General features: G+C 43.3%; 3 protein-coding genes across 3 annotated transcripts in view; 1 reads left to right on the forward strand and 2 right to left on the reverse strand.

The window, feature by feature from the left end:
• The window catches only part of coil (coilin p80), a 4,598-nt gene extending 1,244 nt beyond the window's left edge, over positions 1 to 3,354 (reverse strand). Inside the window, exons 1-2 of the mRNA XM_072442408.1 lie at positions 3,024 to 3,354; positions 1,178 to 2,102 (exon numbers count right to left, since the gene is read on the reverse strand). Of these exons, the coding sequence (XP_072298509.1) occupies positions 1,178 to 2,102; positions 3,024 to 3,265 (1,167 nt within the window). The 5' untranslated portion in view covers positions 3,266 to 3,354. The remainder of the gene's footprint in view (positions 1 to 1,177; positions 2,103 to 3,023) is intronic.
• A 559-nt stretch (positions 3,355 to 3,913) lies between these two features.
• On the forward strand, positions 3,914 to 21,123 carry scpep1 (serine carboxypeptidase 1). Its single transcript, XM_072442409.1, has 13 exons — positions 3,914 to 4,047; positions 4,681 to 4,820; positions 6,576 to 6,665; positions 7,831 to 7,986; positions 8,452 to 8,526; positions 8,668 to 8,740; positions 9,977 to 10,014; positions 10,944 to 11,072; positions 11,561 to 11,645; positions 11,726 to 11,839; positions 15,401 to 15,538; positions 16,599 to 16,762; positions 20,920 to 21,123. The coding sequence occupies exons 1-13, from the start codon at positions 3,990 to 3,992 to the stop codon at positions 20,983 to 20,985; spliced, it is 1,326 nt and encodes a 441-aa protein (XP_072298510.1). The 5' UTR covers positions 3,914 to 3,989; the 3' UTR covers positions 20,986 to 21,123.
• Positions 21,124 to 22,360: 1,237 nt separating this feature from the next.
• Positions 22,361 to 25,000, reverse strand: part of engase (endo-beta-N-acetylglucosaminidase) — a 16,611-nt gene continuing 13,971 nt past the window's right edge. The window contains exons 10-14 of the mRNA XM_072442410.1: positions 24,903 to 25,000; positions 24,716 to 24,834; positions 23,312 to 23,411; positions 22,992 to 23,103; positions 22,361 to 22,822 (exon numbers count right to left, since the gene is read on the reverse strand). The exon at positions 24,903 to 25,000 is cut by the window's right edge and continues 87 nt beyond it. Coding sequence (XP_072298511.1) covers positions 22,418 to 22,822; positions 22,992 to 23,103; positions 23,312 to 23,411; positions 24,716 to 24,834; positions 24,903 to 25,000 — 834 coding nt within the window. The 3' untranslated portion in view covers positions 22,361 to 22,417. The remainder of the gene's footprint in view (positions 22,823 to 22,991; positions 23,104 to 23,311; positions 23,412 to 24,715; positions 24,835 to 24,902) is intronic.

The raw sequence follows: 25,000 nt of genomic DNA on the forward strand, positions 1-25,000 counted from the left end.
TTATATATCGGTATAAAAGTCTAGCTTTGCATTTAATTTCTTATGTCAAGGTCTTCTTTATCATCTTCATAGGCAAACCATTTTGGGGTGTTTTTATCCAGTTATTATCAAGACTTTTTGAACTACTTCTGGGCACATTAGCAATGCCCCCTAATAATATCACAATTGGGAAGTGTAGTTGTTGGAGAGGAATGTTTCAGCACCAAGGGTTTTAATTCCAATGTGATTCTTTGGTGCAAGACTCAATTCTTTGCATTTCTTAACATTTGGCACTACAGCCAAATATACAACATCAAGTAATTTGATCATGTAAATATTTCCATTATTCCAGCAGCCTAAAAGAGGCAAAATGATTGAAATGATACATTTATGGCATGAAAAGGTGACCAATAATCTATTAATTTATCCAAAGCTATGAGGAGCACTTAACACAAACCTAGTGAAATAAATTAACTCCATGTCAATACCATGAGGAAGCCCCTCTTCACCCATCTACTTTAAAACTGGTTACTATTCCATCTCTACCTGAATTTGTTTCATAGCAAAAGAAAATAGAATTCTGTCAACGGGACGAAGATTTGACTACAGTTCATCGGATGGAGAAGTGGTGAGTCATATGTCTGAAGAGGAGCTAACAACACTCAAATTAACACAAACTAGTTCTTTACAGTAAGGAGTGTGTTGTTCTTTGGTCTATTGCACTACTCTAAAAAGGTGTGAACTGAGTCATACATAACAGAAATGACTTCTTCCTTCAGACTGATGTTAGGTAAGTGACCAAACAGAGCCTGAGTGGTAAAACATCTGTAGTTGGTTTAAGACCTGCTTTGTACACTGATTAGCGGCACCTAAAACGCCATGTCATGGTTCTGGAAATAACTATAAAGCCTCTATGAGTTGACCGTGTTCTGAACCCAAAGTGCACTGACAAAACCACAAGATTACAGGAAATCATGCAATAACAGATTCACAATGATCTGATTTATAAAAAACTACTGGTAAAAAGTGTATTTATCTGTAAAAAGGCAGATTAGACTCACAATTCACTACTAAATCTGAAGATAGACCATAATGAGTTTTCTCATTTTTTCTAGTGAACGTAAATCTTTTGAAACCCTATTAGTATCCCACTAATAAAAAAGGACTACAGCTCAGTGTATTTCAGAGTAGCACTCACCTGGAGGACCACAGACACGTTGGAGAGCGAGTCCGTGCTGTACGACGCCTCCTTCCTGTCCCACTCTTTTTCATGATAGTTGTACTGGACGCAGTTACCTCTTCCTCTCCCCTTGCCCCACGACTCCCCGGGCTCCGGCTTCCCTCGCCCCCTCCCTCGAACGGCCTGCTGCCCCGCCCCCTGCAGCCTCGCCCCCTGCTGCCCCGCCAGTCCCACCACAATGCGTCCGTGGGGGTGCTGCACTGGCCTTTTGATCACCAGCTCGATCTCCTCCTCACTATCATTGGCTCCGTTTGGGATCACACTACTGGTAGACTGCGCCCGCTCTTCCGATTTGGACTTATCGTCTGTAGATTTAGCTTGTGCGGTTTTGTCTTCCTCTGAGGATGAGTCAGTGTCCGAGGAGGAGGACGACACAGGACGGGGCAGTTTTTTGAAGGGAGGGCGGCCATTTGTGATGGTTTTGGGAGATGCGAGGGCGGAGACAGGAGCAGGTTTTGATACTGGTTTAGGGGGAAGAAACTTTTTCGCTGGTTGTTCGTCCTCACTGCTGCTCGAAGTGGAAGAACTACTCTGAGGCTTATGTATCGGTATTTTCGGTGTACTTTTTACAGACTTCTTGACACTTGGACTTGCTTTGACGGGAGCAGGAGGAGTACTTTTTTGCCTCTCCTCATTTTGTTTCTTCTTGTCCTTTTTCATTTTACGTGTGCTTGCATGTGTCTCCTCAGTTTCTGTCTGCACACCGCTCATCACAGCGCTCGCTACAACACTCTTTTTCCTCTTTTTCTTTTTACATTCCAAACTGGGTCCATTTTCTAAAGTTTCCTCCTCTTCTACAGGCCGTTGTCTCTTGCGTTTATCGTCACTGGCAGCTTCTGTGGAGGTCTGCTTTGGGGTTTTAGAGATACTGTCCACCTTCACCCTGTCAGACACAAAGAGTCCACAGTTTCAATTCAGTTCAGAAAAACAAAGTACTGTAATAGTTTTCTGATTGAATAAAGCTCTAGCCTCCAAATTAATTAACAGAATGCCGTTTTAGATTATTGTTAAGATTCCTGGATGGAAATGTACTGTATTTTTGTATTTCCTAAGCAGAAGCAATAGCTGTCATTTTCCTTTAGTCCTGGCTGATGCAGTACTCATGTATTCATTTACAAGTTCACATATTGGTAAAACAAGAGTTAAGACAACCAAAAAGTGTGAGGGAAGAGGATGCTGAGGAGAGGGTAAGATGAAGACCGTGAGTGGTTGAATGTGACCAACCCTGAAAAGTAGATCTTTTTCTCCTCTTCTACAGGCCTTTACTACTAAAGAAAGCCCCTTTAAAAAGTTTGTAAAAAATACATTCTATAGTCAGGACTCTGCAAGAGGCAAAAGTGAAGTGGAACGAACTGTAATTTCAATGGGGAAACAAGGATTAATCTCAAATTATCACAAAATATTAAAAAGACTACAGGGGTTTGGCAAATTAGAAACGTATGTAAGGGTTAAAGTCCGTTACCATGGAAATCCATCGTTGCTTGTGTGCTACACGTGATACATTAGCCAAAACAACCAAAACAATAATACAAAGTAACCAAAAGGTCTTGGAACAACCTGATAAAGAACTTAGCCACTACTGGTAAATACATGCATCAACAAATAACGTTAGTGTTCGAATACTTGAACGCTAAATTTAGTTATTAGCCTCTTAAAATCTCAATGAGGCTAACTGAAAATGCTATAACGCGTGATGTCTCTTATCAAGTGCATTCCCACGTGCTCATTGGTTTGAAAACACAGCATGTCAGAGAGTTATGGACAAACTTTGACTGTGACTTTCGGTGGGGAAGTGTGGTCTCACCGAACACAGTCGTTGTCCCGCACCACCAGGACGCTCTCAGTGTGGGGCAGGTAGCAGTCCTCAATGAACAGGCTGAGGATGCTGCCGGGGCTCAACTCAAACTTGTCCCGGATGATGCCTTCCAGGTCGGCCACCACACGGCATGAGCGCAGGTCCACCAGCAGCCAGCACATGCGGCAGCCCAACACGGCAGGCGGCGCGTAATCGAAGTGGAGCCGCACACGGATGAAGTTGTCCGTCATGGTGAATTACACACAGAAAGACTGACTAGCACAGAAACACAGCGGTAAATAGCAAAGAGTTATTTCATGCCTAAACATGCTTCTATACAGAAGCGGCTGCAAGAGGGTTTTTGTTCCGGTAAAGTTTTCAAAATAAAGGTTGAGTCTTCTAATACAGTTTTATTTTTCAAAGCAGGTGTTTTACAAGCTGTGAGTTGATATTTTTAGTAAATGAATGAGTTGAAATGTAAAAAAGATATATATTTTAAAGAAAAATCTATGAAAAACTAACATATGGGAAAAGTAACCGTTCTATTTTGGAAGTCTGGAGTTTTTCCGGAAACTTCGAACATCTCGCGGCCGTCCTCTGAACAGGAACCATAGATCTATTAGTTTCACAACAATATTATATGATATTTTACCTTTTAAATGAATTAATTATAATCAAATTCATGTCAGTTAATATTATTGTGTTAGTATACGCAGTTTGCTTGTATGTTTGCTTTTATTAACTTAATTTTAACTTAAACTACAAAACAAATGCAGTGCTTTTTCTTTCATAGAAGGGTAGTCGTAGCCTTTTAATGTAAGCTGTATTCATGGGTTTATTACATTTAAAAAAAAGAAGTAGACGAAGAAGAAGAAAAAGAGGAGGAGGAGGAAGATAGTAGTTAGTCAGCTGACTAGACCTGTGAGTGGTCATGTGACCTGCGCTGAAGTGAAGCGCCACATACTTCAGTCAACAATGGACCGGTTACAATATCCTTTTGTGCTGCTGATTTTTGCAACATTATTTACTAAAGGTACAGTTTATGAAGTTATTATGTGTGTCTATTGTGCTATATGCCAGTACCTGTCCGAGCCACGTGAACTAATTTCATAGATTTGTGTTTGTTTATATGCGTTTATGCAAAATAGTTTATGACGCATTAGTAGGCCAATGTGAAAGTAAAAGATTTTCATTACTAGGGCTGCATTATTTTTGAATTTTAAAGAGGTATTGCAATTTATGTATAGCAATTATGATTCTGTTCAGTTAAATCAACCAATCAAGCAAGCAAATGTATTAACAAAGCAAATTTAAATCAGCCAATGTTCACCAAATTGCTGAACAACATCAAGAACAAACAAATCATAAAACAACTTTTAATTATTAAAACCAGAATGTACAACCAAAAATAAAGAGTTCAGAGTCAGAGTCTGTTCAGAGTGCTGTTTTCAATGTCCAGTCGCATTAAGAAAAGACTGGACAGTTACTTGTTTACAGTGAATATTCAACTACCTAAATATTTGCAATTTTGCTTTGAATGTGATACTTTATGCCATTATTAATGTGATTGTCTTGTCTTTTCTAGCTCTGTCAGTCAATTTAAACATAAAGAAGATAACAGTTATCATTATCAGTTATTCATAAACCTTTGCTGTGATTTGCGCAGGGCTGCCCAGTCCTTTGCAGGGCACAGAGTCCTGGAGCTACGTGACGGTCAGAGATGGAGCCCACATGTTCTGGTGGCTTTACTATGCTGACTCCTCATCTGCACACTACCGGGATCTGCCTCTGGTCATGTGGCTGCAGGTGAGGTCCCAACAGATTAGACCCACTGCCTTCATGGGGAAAAACTAAACTAGAGATAAAAGATAAAAGTCTACTCTGAGAACAGCTTTGTAATATTTGGTACACTTTTAACAGACAAAATATTCTTCAAATGAAGATGAAACCAAAAGTAGATTTAACTATTGTCATGTGATGCTTTTATAATAACTAGGTATTACTGCTCTTCGTATCATGTGTCCTTTTCATTACTGAAGGTATATGATACATGCACATTCTAAAAAACACATTTTGTTACTGACTGTAAGCATATCCAACTACATAGACCACAATTCTCAACAGAAGTTGCGTGGTAATAGATTACATTTATTTGCAATGACAAAAACTTGTATTAGTATTGAGTGAACAGCACACACCTTTTTGGTTAAGATAAGATAAGATAAGATAATCCTTTATTGTCCACACATGGGGAAATTTCATTGATACAACGCAGTAGATACAGAGGAAAAGGACAGATAACAGAATATAGGAAGTTTAAAAAACACTCTCAATAGAAGAACTCTTATAAACAAAAACTCCTATAGACAAAACCTCCCATTTCCCAACAAGGGATGGAGGGGAAAAATTAGCTTAACTTCCTACAATTATGTGCTTTCACCATTTTTTGAGCCTACTGAGCAAAATTACTTTCAATATTCTTGACATGAAAATAAACAAGGCAGACTTTTAATCTTAATCTTTTAATTTAAAAAGTAAAATGTCTTCCTCCAAACTCAGAACTGTGCTCTAAAGCGCCTGATTTGACTGACAGAAGATTGGACAAAGGTGTTGCCATTAAAAAAAGACCCCAGCTTTGATTAACAATGATGGATTTTGTTTTTATTAAAGGTTGAATGGACGATTTTCTTGCCCCAAATCTCTCATTTCCTCGTGGCGTGGACTGCCGATTAGTCCTGCCACGTATCAATCATAAAACGCACCTACCGCTCACCTGCAGCCTCATGCGGCTCCTCCCCACGTTCCCGCGTGTCTAAGCACATGGATCTATCATAATATAGTTCCCTCAGTGTACGGGACAAAATTAAGACAGAAAAAGACAGTTTGAGCTGACTCAGAAGAAGACGGAAATCTACGGGAGACGAGAGATGCGATGCGCTCCGTTGCGCTAATAAACAAACGCACGTGTGTGTTGTATCAGTCCGCACGGGGGAGTGCGCATGCGCACTTCCGCCTGCGTTCTCAAATCGTCCATTACGCCTTCAATGTTGGATGAATTGTACAGACCTAGACTAGGGATGGGACGATTACGCATATTAATGTATCACTGTAAGCGAATTGTTTCGTTCTGAAAATTGTCTTCTGTGTCCCAAAATATCTGCACAATATACTGAGAAAACCAAGGAGCAGTATATCTTATGCAAACACTTTTTAGATACGAAGTCCCTTGTGTTTGTCACGCGTTATAAACTATGCAACAGTACAGTGTAGTGTTATGCCGTGGTATTTTTGGTCAAGGTGATTCACACTTTGTTCATTTATATCTATCATACCAAACCTACCCTATGCCGATGAGCCCAGGACAAAATAGTCTCAACACATGATTTTTTCCTTCACATTTACTATGACTAACAGTAAGCAATATCTGTTTTAGCTTCAAAAAGTGGAACTGACCGATATAGAATTGTCAGTCTGAACTATTTCCCTGTGAGTTCGATATTGAGCAAATGTGTGTTTTGGCATCTCGGCCTTGTTGATGTTTACATTTGTTTGTGTGTCCAGGGAGGTCCAGGAGGGTCTGGGACTGGTTTCGGGAACTTTGGTGAGATTGGTCCTCTAGATGGAGACCTAAAGCCTAGAGACACCACATGGGTATGTAATGCTACATTTGGAACACATAGTTTATTATTCACTCCACAGTCAGATTTGATGGATATTGGTGAGTTTTTGGAACCAAACTGTCCTGGGGCAGACTGATGGAAACATGGCTGCCATTCTGCGCCTATGGCCTCTTATTCTGATTTAGATTCTTCTGATTCCGATTCAAACACCACCAACTTTTCACATTTTAAGTAATTGTGTCAAAATATTCAAAGTCTTTATGTCTTCTTAAACTGCAGGTTTTCTCATGACATCACGGCATTTCAGGTGTATATTCTTTATGGTGGCAGGTCAAATTATTATTGTTAATAGGCTTATTTTTGTTGTTTTACAGAAAGTTCAGAGGTCAAGTCACTTATATAAATTCAGCTTAAAGGTGCACTATGTGACGTGTTAGGTGGGGCATTCACCAAATTTGAAGAAAGTAGTTGACACAAAATATAGGCTATATATTAGTTTTATAGGTCATGTCCTCCCTTTTCTCTCATTCGCCTTTAACACTCAGCTGCTCTGTCTAATAAAGCCTACAGGCAAAAGAAGAATAAATGTACTCGTCTATGTCCAAGCCATATCAGCTTGTCAGTGCCAGATTGGAGACGACTGGTATGCCAGGTGCCACAGGGGGGCGGTAGTGCACCTTGCCTCCAGTGTCCATGTTTGCTGGAGAATGAATGAGTGTAGGTGAGAGTGAATGTAGGACAACCATGGATCTATTATATTATCGGGGGACAACTGCTGGAAATGAGCCCATGGCTACAATCCAGTGTGTTAACTTCACTGCATGTATGTCATGTATGTTTAACATGCACAGTCCTCTGTACTGTAACATCATATACAATGCAATTATATACAATGCAGAGAGAATAATATATACTTGTGTGGATATAATTTCTTCATAGGGGAAAACAGTAAGTATAGACATTCAGCAAATGTCGAGGGCTGGAATTGTACATGTGCAAAGCCTTTATTTCTTTACAAACGTATAATCATTTGGGGAAATGGTTTTACCCCCATCACATACAATATCAAAACCAATCACAGCTAATTTGCATATGACATATTCAAACAAACACACACACACACACACAGGATGGATGACGTGTCTTGCCCATGGACACGAGGGTGCTGTATATTTTATGCTGTGTGATGTGTCCAGGTAACGTCGGCGAGCATGCTGTTTGTGGACAACCCTGTGGGCACTGGCTTCAGTTACACAGACCGAGAGGAGGCCTTTGCCACTAATGTGTCCACAGTGGCCACAGACATGCTGGTGCTGCTCAAGAGCTTCTTCAACACTAAGGCTGAATTTCAGGTATACTACACTCTACATATCTGTGTTAAAATCTGTGCATTCTCTGCTCCTTCTGACCCTCTCCTGTGCATTCTCTGCTCCCTCTGACCCTCTCCTGTGCATTCTCTGCTCCTTCTGACCCTCTGCTGTGCATTCTCTGCTCCCTCTGACCCTCTCCTGTGCATTCTCTGCTCCTTCTGACCCTCTGCTGTGCATTCTCTGCTCCTTCTGACCCTCTGCTGTGCATTCTCTGCTCCTTCTGACCCTCTCCTGTGTGTTCTCGGCTCTTTTTAACTCTCTCCCATGCATTCTCTTCTCCCTCTGATCTTCTATTATGTGTTTGGTCTTCCTCTTGGCCTCGGGCAGCTCTAACCTCAGCATCCTCTGCACATGCTCAAACCAACTCAATCTAAACTACTTATCTTTCTTTTTCTTGTTCTTTTCATATTTTTTAAACATACATGTACAACCCTAATTTCCTTGCAGACCATTCCCTTTTACATCTTCTCCGAGTCCTACGGAGGAAAGATGGCCGCTGCGATCTCCCTGGAGCTGACTATGGTGAGCGTGACACAGAGCTTCTAATTTTAACACGCACACCGAGCTGAAACGTGACGCATGGACATCTTTGACTCTTTTTCTCTTTTTTTTTACCAGTATGACCAAATGTAAAATTTGTTAACAGTTCTTTTTTTACTCCAGGCTATTGCACAAGGATCCTTAAAATGCAACTTTGCCGGCGTGGCCCTTGGAGACTCCTGGATTTCCCCATTGGGTTAGTTTGAAGTTATTACATATGAAAGCTTAGGTTTAGAATTTGAAATGTAATAAGGCTACTTTTAGATTGTTGCTGATAAATGACTTGTTTTGCTGTGGACTTTAAAGGTGCACTGGTTTATGTGAAATAGAAGATTCACCACGAGGCAAGCCACCTTTTTCCGTGGCTTGCCCTCTTCAGGTGGGTGGGGTGTCCTTGCCCCAAGTGGAGGAGTTCAAGTATCTCGGGGTCTTGTTCACGAGTGAGGGAAGGATGGAGCGTGAGATCGACAGGCGGATCGGTGCAGCGGCTGCAGCGATGCAGTCGCTGCATCGGACTGTTGTGGTGAAGAGGGAGCTGAGTCGAAAGGCAAAGCTCTCTATTTACCGGTCGGTCTACGTTCCTGCCCTCACCTATGGTCATGAGCTTTGGGTAGTGACCGAAAGAACAAGATCGCGGATACAAGCGGTCAAAATGAGTTTCCTCCGCCGTGTGGCTGGGCGCTCCCTTAGAGATAAGGTGAGGAGCTCGGCCACACGGGGGAGCTCGGAGTAGAGCCGCTGCTCCTCCACGTCGAGAGGAGCCAGCTGAGGTGGCTCGGGCATCTGTTCCGGATGCCTCCTGGGCGCCTCCCTCGGGACGTGTTTCAGGCATGTCCCACCGGGAAGAGGCCCCGGGGAAGACCCAGGACACGCTGCTGGAGAGACTATGTCTCTCGGCTGGCCTGGGAACGCCTCGGGATCCCCCCTGAGGAGTTAGAGGAAGTGTCTGGGGAGAAGGAAGTCTGGGAGTCCCTGCTCAGACTGCTGCCCCCGCGACCCGGCCCCGGATAAAGTGGAAGAAGATGGATGGATGGACCACAATAATCTTTCCTTCACTAATGCCCAGTCCTAAATTCAAATTAAACAGAACAGAAACAGAAACTCTTTATTTCATTTCTTATTCCAGGACTGCCACTAGTTGCTGTTGTAATGAGAAATTTGCATTCGCTAAAACTCATACTTGTTATTGAACCGTATTATATATAGAGGTTGGAAATTGTAAAGAAAAATGTATAATATCGCTTTAAAACTATTAAAAATAACAGCAAAGAGAGGCAGAAATGTCTAGTGTAATCCCCCAAACAGGAGTGTAAAGTGAAACGTTTGTGGTTCGTTTTATACATTCACGTTTTGTGCGATCCATGAAACTTTATTTAGCACATTCTGATGCATTGTGAAAATATTGTCTTAACCCACTCTTTTTCTGTGCTAGACTCTGTCCTGACCTGGGGCCCTTACCTCTACACCACTGTAAGTACATTTATTGATGATGATGATGATGATGATGATGATGATGATGATGATTATTTCACTCAAACAGAAAGCTCTTCTTAGTTTGCCAGATAGCCTTAAAGCAAAATTAACAAAGAAACAACCTCTCTTTGTTTATTTAGTGAAGAGAAAAGAGTCATGATGTACCCCAGAATTATGTGTATGACCAAATCAATATGACACTTTTGCCATAGAGATTATAGCTTTGCCTAAAATGTTACACAACGTGTCATCAAACTTCTCTGTCTTGCATTTGGTTCAATTACAAAACATGTACTGCTAAAAATACCTTGTAATACTCTTAATATTCACGAGTTGACTTTAATGAGTTGTTGACTTTAATGCCATACTGTGGAACTTTCAAGACAAAGCAATAACGTCTCCGTGAAGACTGACAAGTTGCATAGTGCACCTTTATTATTTTGTCAAAAGAATACGTGTTCTGTCTGTTCAAGTCTGTTTATGGGCCATACATTTATATAGCGCTTTTCCACCTCCTACTGACATAAGTAGATCATAATTCTACATCTTGTTATCTGAAATCACTTACAGAAACAGGTCCTTTGACTTTATGTCCAAAACTGCAGAACTGATAAGCCCCGCCTCTTCATAGTGACCTGTTGAAAAGAGACTTAAGTGACATTTTATAATCCTACATGTGTCCCTCTGAGTTTACATTTTTTAAATAATCAACATGAAGTGCAGGAATGTGGGCGGGGATAGGGGGTAGGTTAAAATAGGACTTTTCTGAGCACTGAATACTCATAGGACAATACAGGATGCCTCAAACATGCACGGATAAATCAAAATGCAACCGTTCGTTTTTTTCCTTTGTAGTTAAATTATTTTTTTTGTCTTGTGTTGACACGTGTAAAGTTATTCAAACCTTTCTCTCTTGTGTGCTTAAGTCCCTCCTGGATGACCCGGGGCTGGCCGAGGTGAGCGGAGTGGCCCAGGAGGTGCAGGACGCTGTGGAGCAGGGCTACTTCCTGAAGGCCACTGAGCTCTGGTCCCTGGCCGAGTCTGTGGTGGAGAAGGTGAGAGGAGCGGGCATCTCATTACAGCCATTCTGTTTCTGACTTTGAATGACCACTAACAGGCAGAGGCTCAATTTTCAAATGGTGTGTTACTTTTAATTATTACAGTAAATGATTAGAACGTAACACTTTGAGTCACTTAACATCACCACGTCACCTACTCGAGATGGGGGACGGGTTCAAGTGTCAAACCAAACCAAAAATACCAGGTCTAAAACTATATACAGACTGAGGATTGTGTGCAAACTATTTATGGTGTACACTTATCCAGAAAAGTACTAGTAAACAGCTTCTTCCGAGGCGAAAAGGCAGAATAAACTGTAAAAAACTCTATTCTTATAATCTTAATAAAATCATACTTCGACTAAATTCAATCGACGACTCAATCGACCAAACGACTTCTACAACCATCATTCAGACTTTATAAAATGTGAAAATAAGACTGTCCTGTTATTGCAAAAATGCTTTTGTCTTTATCTTAATGACAGAACACGAACAACGTCAACTTCTACAACATCCTCACCCAAGACGCAGACGGGAAAGTGAGCGCCCGCCCTGGAGAAGACTTTATATGTGAGCGACACGTTCTGACTCTGGAAACCATGCATCGTGATCCTTGTTCACGCCCGTGCTTCTCCTGTGTTCTCTCACAGCTCTTCAGTTCCGTCGCCACGTCAGCCGCCTCCACAAACAGTCGCTTAGTGAGCTCATGAACGGACCAATCAGGAAGAAGCTGGGCATGATCCCTCAGAACGTCACCTGGGGAGGTAAGGCAGGAAAGATACACACTCCTGGACATCACGAAGCTGTCCAGTCTGCTGCTGAAGATGTTTTATCATCTCACTTCATCCGTAGATTACTCTGGGATATTGTGACTTTAAAATCCAAATGCTTTCTGTCATTTTTATTTATTCTTTTATTAAATCTGTCACAAAATGAAGCCAAACAAATTATACCTGGCTCTATCCATCCATCCATCCATTTTCTACCATTTGTTCCCTTTCGGGGTCGCGGGTGACTGGAGCCTATCCCAGTGACTTTGGGCCTTAGGCGGGGTACAAGGCCCAAAGTCACTGGGATAGGCTCCACCTGGCTCTATCCATTGTCCAGATGTATATGTCCCAAACACTTTATTTGCACTTTGAGCCATTTTTACGCATAAAACGCATTATTTACTATTTTCCGGGACTGTAAGTCGCGCCGGAGTATAAGTCGCACCAGCCAAAAAATGCATAATAGAGGAGAAAAAAAACATATATAAGTCACACTGGAGTATGAAATAAGGTTGTAAGTGGGAAAATAACAAATAATATCACATATAAGTCTCTCCGGAGTATAGGTATATGCGTATAAATATAAGTATAAGTCGCACCCCGGCCAAAACTATGAAAAAAGGTGCGACTTATAATACGGTATATGATGAAAAACTTGTTATACATCTACTACAAAACTACAGAAAAGGTATGAAATTGATATCTGACTTATTTTACACTTATATTACATGTTATATCGCAAGTTTCGAGTTTTGGGATTTTGTTCACTGATAATGGCAATAAAATCTTTCTCTGATTCTGATCTCTGTATTTAGTTTTTCCCCATTCACATGCAGCGTCTCTCCTTAATAAACAGCTTTTCTAATGCAACTGTCCTCTTCAGTGCTCTAGTATGTCCTGTTCAGTGCTATAGTATGTCCTGTTCAGTGCTATAGTATGTCCTGTTCAGTGCTATAGTATGTCCTGTTCAGTGCTCTAGTATGTCCTGTTCAGTGCTCTAGTATGTCCTGTTCAGTGCTATAGTATGTCCTGTTCAGTGCTCTAGTATGTCCTGTTCAGTGCTATAGTATGTCCTGTTCAGTGCTATAGTATGTCCTGTTCAGTGCTATAGTATGTCCTGTTCAGTTCTCTAGTATGTCCTGTTCAGTGCTATAGTATGTCCTGTTCAGTTCTCTAGTATGTCCTGTTCAGTGCTATAGTATGTCCTGTTCAGTTCTCTAGTATGTCCTGTTCAGTGCTATAGTATGTCCTGTTTAGTGCTCTAGTATGTCCTGTTCAGTGCTATAGTATGTCCTGTTCAGTGCTCTAGTATGTCCTGTTCAGTGCTCTAGTATGTCCTGTTCAGTGCTCTAGTATGTCCTGTTCAGTGCTCTAGTATGTCCTGTTCAGTGCTCTAGTATGTCCTGTTCAGTGCTCTAGTATGTCCTGTTCAGTGCTATAGTATGTCCTGTTCAGTGCTATAGTATGTCCTGTTCAGTGCTATAGTATGTCCTGTTCAGTGCTCTAGTATGTCCTGTTCAGTGCTCTAGTATGTCCTGTTCAGTGCTATAGTATGTCCTGTTCAGTGCTCTAGTATGTCCTGTTCAGTGCTATAGTATGTCCTGTTCAGTGCTATAGTATGTCCTGTTCAGTGCTATAGTATGTCCTGTTCAGTTCTCTAGTATGTCCTGTTCAGTGCTATAGTATGTCCTGTTCAGTTCTCTAGTATGTCCTGTTCAGTGCTATAGTATGTCCTGTTCAGTTCTCTAGTATGTCCTGTTCAGTGCTATAGTATGTCCTGTTTAGTGCTCTAGTATGTCCTGTTCAGTGCTATAGTATGTCCTGTTCAGTGCTCTAGTATGTCCTGTTCAGTGCTCTAGTATGTCCTGTTCAGTGCTCTAGTATGTCCTGTTCAGTGCTCTAGTATGTCCTGTTCAGTGCTCTAGTATGTCCTGTTCAGTGCTCTAGTATGTCCTGTTCAGTGCTATAGTATGTCCTGTTCAGTGCTATAGTATGTCCTGTTCAGTGCTATAGTATGTCCTGTTCAGTTCTCTAGTATGTCCTGTTCAGTGCTATAGTATGTCCTGTTCAGTGCTCTAGTATGTCCTGTTCAGTGCTCTAGTATGTCCTGTTCAGTGCTATAGTATGTCCTGTTCAGTGCTCTAGTATGTCCTGTTCAGTGCTATAGTATGTCCTGTTCAGTTCTCTAGTATGTCCTGTTCAGTGCTATAGTATGTCCTGTTCAGTGCTATAGTATGTCCTGTTCAGTGCTATAGTATGTCCTGTTCAGTTCTCTAGTATGTCCTGTTCAGTGCTATAGTATGTCCTGTTCAGTGCTCTAGTATGTCCTGTTCAGTGCTCTAGTATGTCCTGTTCAGTGCTATAGTATGTCCTGTTCAGTGCTATAGTATGTCCTGTTCAGTGCTCTAGTATGTCCTGTTCAGTGCTATAGTATGTCCTGTTCAGTGCTCTAGTATGTCCTGTTCAGTGCTCTAGTATGTCCTGTTCAGTGCTATAGTATGTCCTGTTCAGTGCTCTAGTATGTCCTGTTCAGTGCTATAGTATGTCCTGTTCAGTGCTATAGTATGTCCTGTTCAGTGCTATAGTATGTCCTGTTCAGTGCTATAGTATGTCCTGTTTAGTGCTCTAGTATGTCCTGTTCAGTGCTATAGTATGTCCTGTTCAGTGCTCTAGTATGTCCTGTTCAGTGCTATAGTATGTCCTGTTCAGTGCTCTAGTATGTCCTGTTCAGTGCTATAGTATGTCCTGTTCAGTGCTCTAGTATGTCCTGTTCAGTGCTCTAGTATGTCCTGTTCAGTGCTATAGTATGTCCTGTTCAGTGCTCTAGTATGTCCTGTTCAGTGCTCTAGTATGTCCTGTTCAGTGCTATAGTATGTCCTGTTCAGTGCTCTAGTATGTCCTGTTCAGTGCTCTAGTATGTCCTGTTCAGTGCTCTAGTATGTCCTGTTCAGTGCTATAGTATGTCCTGTTCAGTGCTCTAGTATGTCCTGTTCAGTGCTCTAGTATGTCCTGTTCAGTGCTATAGTATGTCCTGTTCAGTGCTCTAGTATGTCCTGTTCAGTGCTATAGTATGTCCTGTTCAGTGCTATAGTATGTCCTGTTCAGTGCTATAGTATGTCCTGTTCAGTGCTATAGTATGTCCTGTTCAGTGCTCTAGTATGTCCTGTTCAGTGCTCTAGTATGTCCTGTTCAGTGCTCTAGTATGTCCTGTTCAGTGCTATAGTATGTCCTGTTCAGTGCTATAGTATGTCCTGTTCAGTGCTCTAGTATGTCCTGTTCAGTGCTATAGTATGTCCTGTTCAGTGCTCTAGTATGTCCTGTTCAGTGCTCTAGTATGTCCTGTTCAGTGCTATAGTATGTCCTGTTCAGTGCTCTAGTATGTCCTGTTCAGTGCTATAGTATGTCCTGTTCAGTGCTCTAGTATGTCCTGTTCAGTGCTATAGTATGTCCTGTTCAGTGCTCTAGTATGTCCTGTTCAGTGCTCTAGTATGTCCTGTTCAGTGCTATAGTATGTCCTGTTCAGTGCTATAGTATGTCCTGTGTGCGTGTGCTTAGGCCAGGCCGAGGCAGTGTTCCGGAACATGGCTGGAGACTTCATGAGGCCCGTGGTGGACATCGTGGACCAGCTGCTGTCTGCTGGGGTCAACGTGACGGTCTACAATGGGCAGCTGGACCTCATCGTCGACACCATGGGTTTGTGTGACATTGTTGTCGTTTGTTTATTTTGTATTTGCCCATTTGCTCTAAAATTGGAGAATCACAGAGAACATGTGCAACCATTTTTGCAGTATTAAATCTTCTGGTAGTTCTTAGTCTTGTGTATTGTATATAAGCTATTGTTATTTTTGTTTTAGAACTATTCTATTTTTGAACGAAATGACCGAAATCCCATTCATGTTGAAGTGTATTCATATTTGTCTGGGATTGTGTCCACGAACATGCCATAATTAATTCATATTAGTCCATATTAAGCTTGTGGACCAAAATGTCCAAATTAGGTTGCTTGTCCAGAGAGAGAAGACATTGAACTTAACAATATTCCGTTTAAAATGTTGTGATATCTCGTGAACCCAAACTCCATCTTCTACTCTGTGAAATGCTCCTGAACTGGCAAAATGGGCAAAGTGACCTTATTTGTAAAGATATATATTTAAATTTGAATTAAATTAGTGCTTGAGGATTAGGTTTTTCATCTAAAATAAAGAAATGGACCATGATTCTGACGTACATGGCACACGCTTCACATCTAGTTAATATTTGTGTGTTCAAATACTTCAAATGAATATTTTGTGTATTTTTTTAGATTTAGGTTCTTTATTTCATTCATCAACCTATAAAATACATAATCAGTGACAAATAAACAAACCAAAAAATGAATGATCTGGTTACTTAAAACATTATGCTGTACAATATAATATAGTGTCTGTATGTTCGTGTGTGTGTCTGTATATGTGTGTGTCTGTATATGTGTGAACGTGGGCGTGTGTGTGTGTGTCTGTATATATGTGTGTGTGTGTGTGTGTGTCTGTGTGTGTGTGTCTGTATATATGTGCGTGCATGTGGGCGTGTCTGTGTATGTGTATATGTGTCTGTGTGTGTGTGTGTGTGTGTGTGCGTGTAATGTGTGTGCGTGTAATGTGTGTGCGTGTGTGTGTGCGTGTTCGTGTGCGTATGTGTGTGTGTCTGTATATATGTGTGTGTGTGTGCGTGTGCGTGTGTGTGTGTCTGTATATATATGTGTGTGTGTGGGCAGGTCAGGAGCTGTGGGTGAAGGCGCTGAAGTGGGAGGGGCTTCCGTACTTTACTAAAGTGCGCTGGACTCCTCTGGACGACCCCGCCTCTCCTGGAGCCACCGGAGCTTTCTACAAGACGTACAAGAACTTCTCCTTCTACTGGATCCTCAAGGCTGGACACATGGTGAGCACTTCTGTTTCACACCCTTTCATATCTTTACCTTGTAACCGTCTTTTGGTGAGATTGTAACGTCTCTATCACAAACTTAAATAGCATTTTTTTGAAAAACACAAAGCGGCACACAATTGTGACAATTTATCTTTTAATGAAAAAAAGTGCAGCGTGCAGAAGTGTTCATGCCTTTGAGACAACACTGTGTGGAGCTGCCACAGCTGAAAGTCTCAGCTGGTCTGATCAGTCCAGATCACCTTCTTCCACATGTCTGCTGTCCCCCCCACATGTCTGCTGTGTCCTCCACATGTCTGCTGTCCCCCCCACATGTCTGCTGTCCCCCCCACATGTCTGCTGTCCCCCCCACATGTCTGCTGTGTCCTCCACATGTCTGCTGTGTCCTCCACATGTCTGCTGTCCCCCCCACATGTCTGCTGTCCCCCCCACATGTCTGCTGTCCCCCCCACATGTCTGCTGTGTCCTCCACATGTCTGCTGTGTCCTCCACATGTCTGCTGTCCCCCCCACATGTCTGCTGTGTCCTCCACATGTCTGCTGTGTCCTCCACATGTCTGCTGTGTCCTCCACATGTCTGCTGTGTCCTCCACATGTCTGCTGTGTCCCCCACATGTCTGCTGTGTCCTCCACATGTCTGCTGTGTCCCCCACATGTCTGCTGTGTCCCCCACATGTCTGCTGTGTCCTCCACATGTTTGCCTTGTCCTCCACATGTCTGCTGTGTCCCCCACATGTTTGCCTTGTCCTCCACATGTCTGCTGTGTCCTCCACATGTCTGCTGTGTCCCCCACATGTTTGCCTTGTCCTCCACATGTTTGCCGTGTCCTCCACATGTCTGCTGTGTCCTCCACATGTCTGCCGTGTCCCCCACATGTCTGCTGTGTCCCCCACATGTTTGCCGTGTCCTCCACATGTTTGCCGTGTCCTCCACATGTCTGCTGTGTCCCCCACATGTTTGCCTTGTCCTCCACATGTTTGCCGTGTCCTCCACATGTCTGCCGTGTCCTCCACATGTCTGCTGTGTCCCCCACATGTCTGCTGTGTCCCCCACATGTCTGCTGTGTCCTCCACATGTTTGCCTTGTCCTCCACATGTCTGCTGTGTCCCCCACATGTTTGCCTTGTCCTCCACATGTCTGCTGTGTCCTCCACATGTCTGCTGTGTCCCCCACATGTTTGCCTTGTCCTCCACATGTTTGCCGTGTCCTCCACATGTCTGCCGTGTCCTCCACATGTCTGCCGTGTCCCCCACATGTCTGCTGTGTCCCCCACATGTTTGCCGTGTCCTCCACATGTTTGCCGTGTCCTCCACATGTCTGCTGTGTCCCCCACATGTTTGCCTTGTCCTCCACATGTTTGCCGTGTCCTCCACATGTCTGCCGTGTCCTCCACATGTCTGCCGTGTCCCCCACATGTCTGCCGTGTCCCCCACATGTTTGCCGTGTCCCCCACATGTTTGCCGTGTCCCCCACATGTTTGCCGTGTGCCCCACATGTTTGCCGTGTCCCCCACATGTTTGCCGTGTCCCCCACATGTTTGCCGTGTGCCCCACATGTTTGCCGTGTCCTCCACATGTCTGCCGTGTCCTCCACATGTTTGCCGTGTCCCCCACATGTTTGCCGTGTCCCCCACATGTTTGCCGTGTCCCCCACATGTTTGCCGTGTGCCCCACATGTTTGCCGTGTCCTCCACATGTTTGCCGTGTCCTCCACATGTTTGCCGTGTCCTCCACATGTTTGCCGTGTCCTCCACATGTCTGCCGTGTCCTCCACATGTCTGCCGTGTCCTCCACATGTCTGCCGTGTCCTCCACATGTCTGCCGTGTCCTCCACATGTTTGCCGTGTCCTCCACATGTTTGCGGTGTCCCCCACATGTCTGCCGTGTCCTCCACATGTCTGCCGTGTCCTCCACATGTCTGCCGTGTCCTCCACATGTCTGCCGTGTCCTCCACATGTTTGCCGTGTCCTCCACATGTTTGCGGTGTCCCCCACATGTTTGCCGTGTCCTCCACATGTCTGCCGTGTCCTCCACATGTTTGCGGTGTCCCCCACATGTTGGTTTGACCAGTCCAGATTTGTGAAGTGCAAGACTAATAGTTGTCCTCTGTCCCCCTGAGCTCCTCCAGAGTTCCCATGAGCCTCTTGGCTGCATCTGTTGTCAGTGTTCTCCTTGTTCAGATGTAGGTGTTGGTGGTCTTCATGTCTTGTAGCTTTGTTGTTGTACCAGACTCTTTCCATTTCTGGATGATGGATTGAACAGTGCTCTGTGAGATTTTCAAACCTTGGGAAATATTTGTACAACCAAACCCTGCTTTAAACTCCACATCGTTCTCCCTGAGCTGCCTGAATTGTTCTTTGGACTTCATGATGCTGTTCGCTCCCCAATCTTCTCATGGCAAACTTCTGTGGCCTTCACAGAACAGCTGCATTCGCACAGAGATCGGATAATACACACGTGGACTCTGTTTAACAAGCTGCCCTTTTCAATCATTTATCCATCCATCTTGAGAACCATGGCCTCAGATTTGGAGGTGCTGATCCTCATCCCAGCCTCTTCACACTCGGCTGCAAACCGTCCCAGTGCATGCTGCAGGTCCAGATTTGATGGTTCAATCATTTATTTATTTTTAAATCTGGAAATCATATATAATTCCCCTTCTACTTCACAATCGTGTGCCACTTTGTGGACAATTTGTGGAAAGTTCCAAGGGTATGAATACTCTTTAAAGCCACTGTAACCTGGCAGAAGTCAGATTGATATATATGTACCGGTACATATGTAAATCAATCTGGAAAAAAGCAGAAAGTTTAAACCATTTCTATTAAAAATATATATTTGGTGAAGCGTCACAACAGCGAGCGAGCAGTAAAATCAAACGTTCCATCAACGTTTTTCCATCAAAAATCCAGTTGAGAGAAAAGCAGATGTTTCCCCTCCACAAATGCAGAGCACTTCCCTCTGCTCTTTTCAAACATTGATTATCAAACGAGATGAAGCAGAGCAACATGGACTTTTGTGAATTGGTGAACTCACAAATAGAGAATGAAGAAAACTCCAGTCAAACTCTCTGTTTCTCAGTGCGCCTCTGCCCCTCCTCTGTCCCTCCTCTGTCCCTCCTCTGCCCCTCCTCTGTCCCTCCTCTGTCCCTCCTCTGTCCCTCCTCTGTCCCTCCTCTGTCCCTCCTCTGTCCTTCCTCTGTCCCTCCTCTGTCCTTCCTCTGTCCCTCCTCTGTCCTTCCTCTGTCCCTCCTCTGTCCCTCCTCTGTCCCTCCTCGGGCCTTCCTCTGTCCCTCCTCGGGCCTTCCTCTGTCCCTCCTCTGTCCCTCCTCTGTCCCTCCTCTGTCCCTCCTCGGGCCTTCCTCTGTCCCTCCTCTGTCCCTCCTCTGTCCCTCCTCGGGCCTTCCTCTGTCCTTCCTCGGTCCTTCCTCTATCCCTCCTCGGTCCTTCCTCTGTCCCTCCTCTGTCCTTCCTCGGTCCCTCCTCGGTCCTTCCTCTGTCCCTCCTCGGTCCTTCCTCTGTCCCTCCTCGGTCCATCCTCTGTCCCTCCACGGTCCTTCCTCTGTCCCTTAACTGTCTCCATGTGCACTTCTGTCCTGGTTCCCTTCACGCTTGACTCCTCCCTCCTCTTTTAGAGTTTAAATTTTAAACTTGTTCTGCTCCGACAGAAGTGCATTTGCTTCCTTTCCACTTTGAACCCATGCACTTTTCGTGGCCGAAAGTAATCTGTGTCGATGACCCGCTGTGGTAAAAGTGACCCACTGTCTTCTCCTTGAAATATCTCATTCACCGCAGTGAAATGCCAATTCTGTGCTGTCCCACTGCACAGCTGACCGGCCCTGTCTGCACAGCTGAGGAGAAGAGACAGAGCACTCAGAGGCTCATATATTTGTAGAGCAGTGAAACTGTTGTCATTTCATCAGCACAAAACAAAAAAGACGCTGTAAATGACACTGAAAATAAATGTAATATAGCCTAGTTAAACTCTAATTATTACTGTTATTTCAGGCTAATATGCGATTATAAATTTTTCATTTGTACCGTTTTATTTTATCATACTTTACCATTTCTCGAGGCTGTGGGGGTGTGTCAGAAATGTTTGAAAAGCCCTGCTGTAGACTAACTGTGTTTGTGTGTTTGTGTGTTTGTGTGTGCAGATCCCCTCAGACCAGGGTGACATGGCTCTACAGATGCTGAAGATGATCACTCGGCAGACCTCCTGACCTCTGACCTCCTGACCCACAGTGACCCCTGCTGCCTGGAGCAGCACTGACAATCACATCCTTGACATTTTTATTATTTTTAAATGAAATAACTCTTCTGATTTTAACCAAAAGGATCAATAAAGCTGTTTTTAGTAACTCTTTGTGCCACAGCGTCATCTCTGTTTAATAATAACAACAATATTAGCATTAGTATTAGCACACATCATGATAGCAAATAAGTCTTTATTGCAAAGAAAATAAGTTTTGTAAGCAATTTATTTCTTTAAAAGTGCAATAAGGCATTTGTTTGACAGTAAGTAGTCATCAAAACAAGAATATTTCAAGAATTGAAAGCAGTAGTTTCAAATCCTTTGCTTACTCCAGTTTTAAACTTTGCATCGGAAAGCTACATTATAAAAGATAGTCACACACAGCTGCGACACCGCCACAAATGTCACCACTTCACGCTCATTCAAGTTGCATTAATAGTTGCATTGGATAGTTCCAGGACAAATTAAATTGAAAGTTATAATTTCAAGACAAATTTATGAGGACTAAACATGAGGTTATTAATGATACATTTTGAGACAAACAATAATTTAAGTGCTTATAATGCCCATAAATAAAGCGATATAGTTTTTTTTTTAAATCAAGTATGCAGTGGTGGAAGAAGTATTCCCGTTTGTACTTCTAGTTGAAAAAGAGTGAGAACTATTAAAGCGTCAAATGTTGTGATCTGATAAAGAATTGTGCAGAAGCAACTGAATCAATAACTTCATTTATCAAGTCGATTATTTTGTCAAAATCTGGTCTTAAACTCTCTTAAGGCAGGATGTCATGTTTCAGGCGTTTCAAGTACAGATACCTAAAAATGAACTTAAAGTACACATGTACTAATATTACTTGTATTGTAATTTCTTTTAAACCTGTCCTTTGGCAGCTCATGTTTTAGAACTTAAAATAATATTGGTCTAGTACTGCATATCAGTCCAGCATTTCCCTTCTTAAGACTTGAGTTAGAGCTCCATCTACTGGCAGCAGGGGGGAGATAAACAAACCTAGCTTTCCCCCAGAATGCTAATGCCGGAACGCAGTTTTTATGAGTGATGAGAGTCTGGTGATGATTTATGGACTAAACACGACACAGAAGATCTTGCAGCTCTAAATATGACGCCACAAAACTAGGAAATACAAAACAGACTGTTGTTTGATGCTCAGAGGGAGAGGACTTACTAAACAGGACTTAAAAGCATCATGGATAAAAGCTTTGCATAAATATTTGTCCTTTAACAGTACTTTAACTTTTGTACTTCATTACTTTTCCAGCGCTGCCATATTAATGTATAAAATAATTAACGTGATGGTTTATTACAAAATAATAATTGTTTTCTTCAATAAGTACAAAAAACAAAGTCTCCGTGTATAGAATGTCCCGTTGTGGCCCCGTCCTTCATAAAGGCTCCTGTGTGAGGGGCTTGGAGTAGCTGAGGCGCACCCGGCCCCACTGGCTCTCGGGCAGGAGGAAGCCGCTCCTCAGCACGGGCTCCACCAGCAGCTCCAGCAGGCCGGGCGGGGCAGCGACAGCCAGCTCCGTCACCCTGAACACGTGAGAGTACGCCCTGGCCGCAAACTGCAGGGGCCCCGCCGTGACCCGAGGGTCCGGGCCCCTCAGCCGCCGCCAGTGCACCCTGTAGTGACACGCCAGCTCCGGTGTGAAGCTCCAGCGCAGTGTGGCGTTCAGGAGCGGCCCGGGAGCATGGGAATCCGCAGAGGGGCCTCGGAACCACACCACGTCGTAGATGCACAGGCCTTGGATCCGCTCTGAGGGCAACTGGAGACGGGAGGCGTCCACCAGCTGAGACAGATAAGTCCAGATGGATTAGGGGCAGGCAAAGATGGAACATATCCTTTTTTTTAAGTCCGTTTGGTTGGTTTGTGTGTACATTTTCTTGCATCAGTGGGGAGTTTTTGTTAATTCAATTGTAGTATACGAGAGATAAATGAATGCGTGTAAAGATAAATACCATGATTTGTCCCAGTCTGAAGGAGAAGGCAATGTCCTGAGGCTCTCCCTCTCTGCTGATGTTCACACACAGATCCCTGAGAGAGCTGCCCTCTGCCTCCAGCAGAGCACACCTGACCAGACCAGACACAGGATTTACTCTTCAAGTCAAACAGGTCAAGATAGAGGCACTATATTATGTCCAAGAAGCACATAAAATACACACACAAAAAGCAGTTTGTTTTTTCTACTATGGACTTACAATCTAAAATAATTTGCTTAGTTTTAGTTTTAGAATTAGCTCATGATGATATACTTGGGGGAAATTAAAAACATCCTTACATTAATGTCCAGTCATTATGCTTGTGAATGGCACAGAGCTGAGAAAACTGTGAGACTAATTCATGTCCTTCATCCAGAGCCACAGGAGACACACGTGTTACTGCAGACACAGAACAGGGACAAGTTATAACCATTGTATACAACCATTTGTCATTAGTCAGACCTATAATTTTGTCTTATACCTCAAGAGGTGTAAAATAACCTAGATAATTATTGACGGTTGTACCCATATAACGTAGAAACATCTACACAAAAATACACAATAGATGTTTTCCTCTTCCAGGAATTGTGTGCAGATCCTTCAGCATGTGCAACATGAGGAGATGTTTGGGGATGAATGGCACAACAGTGGACATGATGTGACCCATTGAGCATGTTTGTGATGCCCTGGATCAGTGCAGACGACAGCGTGTTCCAGTTCATGCCACTTTGGTGGCCATTTTGGTGGTCAACCCCCCCTGCAGACCCCCCCAATAAAGCAAACCTGAACATATCAGTGTCCTTTTATTGTGGCCAACCTAAGGCACTATTCATGCGTGCATCAAAATAATATGAATTGCTCAGTATGACAGATATTTGAGAGAAGTGGGTCTTTTGTGAAAATAGAAAAAATAACATATCTTTGATATGAAAAATATGTTATGGTTTAACCTACGTTGTAGTGTTTCACCAAAGTGCAATCAAACAGCAAAACACACAGCTCCAAGTTGTTTAATGTGCTTGTGCGACAACCACAAACTGACAATGTTTGCCCTGTAGGCTTTGTTAGAAAATCATCTTAATCAGATGTTGAGTGCATGTAACCGCAGCCACTGACCATTGTATAACATATTATATTAATATGGTCAGTAATAAAGCCAAACATGAACAGAAGAAGTACACATTTAAATGTGATAGTTTTTCACTAATCTTTTGGCACATCACTATTAATAAGTTCTGTCCAAATGAGTCCTAGAGTTGTAAGGAGAGGCAGGAGACTCTGGATGTCTGAGGCAGTAGAAGTTTATTTACCCTCAGTCCAGGACCCTTTTCAAGCCTGACTTTGCTTCCACACACACAGGTTTAAAGAGTAGCCACAGCAGTCCACAGCATACCGCTTCTGTGAGACGAGTTGACCAAGGAAACTGATATAAAAGGAAATAAACGGTATAAAAGGAAATAAACGGTATAAATGGCATACTGTACGTACAGCTTTTTCAGACGGTGAAGTGACACCCCAGAAACCCCAGCATCTCACACCAAAACATACAGTATTTTAGCAATGTTTGAGACTCCTTGTTCCAGATGTTGCACTGGTACCCCAGAAGATAGGACTTCACTTGGAGTTACAATTAAGACTCCAGAACAGTCACTGTCTTATGTACTGTAAGACTTGGTGTCACAACTGGTGTCACAGTTACTCACACGTGTCCTCATTTGGCTCATGTGTGGTCATCTCCAGAGCCACAGAAACTCCATCTGAAGCTTTATACAGCAGACAGACCAGGGTGGAGGAGGCCAAGGGCACATGGAGAGACAGGACTCTGGGAGAACATGAGAATAACTTAGCATGAGCACCACACTGTGCTTCAGACAGCGACAGTGAGCTCACCTTCCACACACTGCAGCCGTCTGCTCTGCAGGGATGAGGCCCTCGAGGAGCAGAGACGAGCCTCCACTCCACACCTGGTCAGGACACGCCCGAGTCTT

The sequence above is a fragment of the Eucyclogobius newberryi genome, unplaced genomic scaffold (assembly GCF_026437365.1).
Source record: "Eucyclogobius newberryi isolate DKJ021-1_F unplaced genomic scaffold, fEucNew1.0.hap1 SCAF_13, whole genome shotgun sequence".
NCBI lineage: Eukaryota > Metazoa > Chordata > Actinopteri > Gobiiformes > Gobiidae > Eucyclogobius > Eucyclogobius newberryi.

Coding starts and splice junctions, on each gene's coding strand:
- scpep1 (XM_072442409.1), top strand. CDS start 3,990: ATGGACCGGTTACAATATCCTTTTGTGCTGCTGATTTTTGCAACATTA. Junction 4,821..6,575: donor CTCTGGTCATGTGGCTGCAG/GTGAGGTCCCAA, acceptor TTGTGTGTCCAG/GGAGGTCCAGGAGGGTCTGG. Junction 8,741..9,976: donor CTCCTGGATTTCCCCATTGG/GTTAGTTTGAAG, acceptor TTTCTGTGCTAG/ACTCTGTCCTGACCTGGGGC.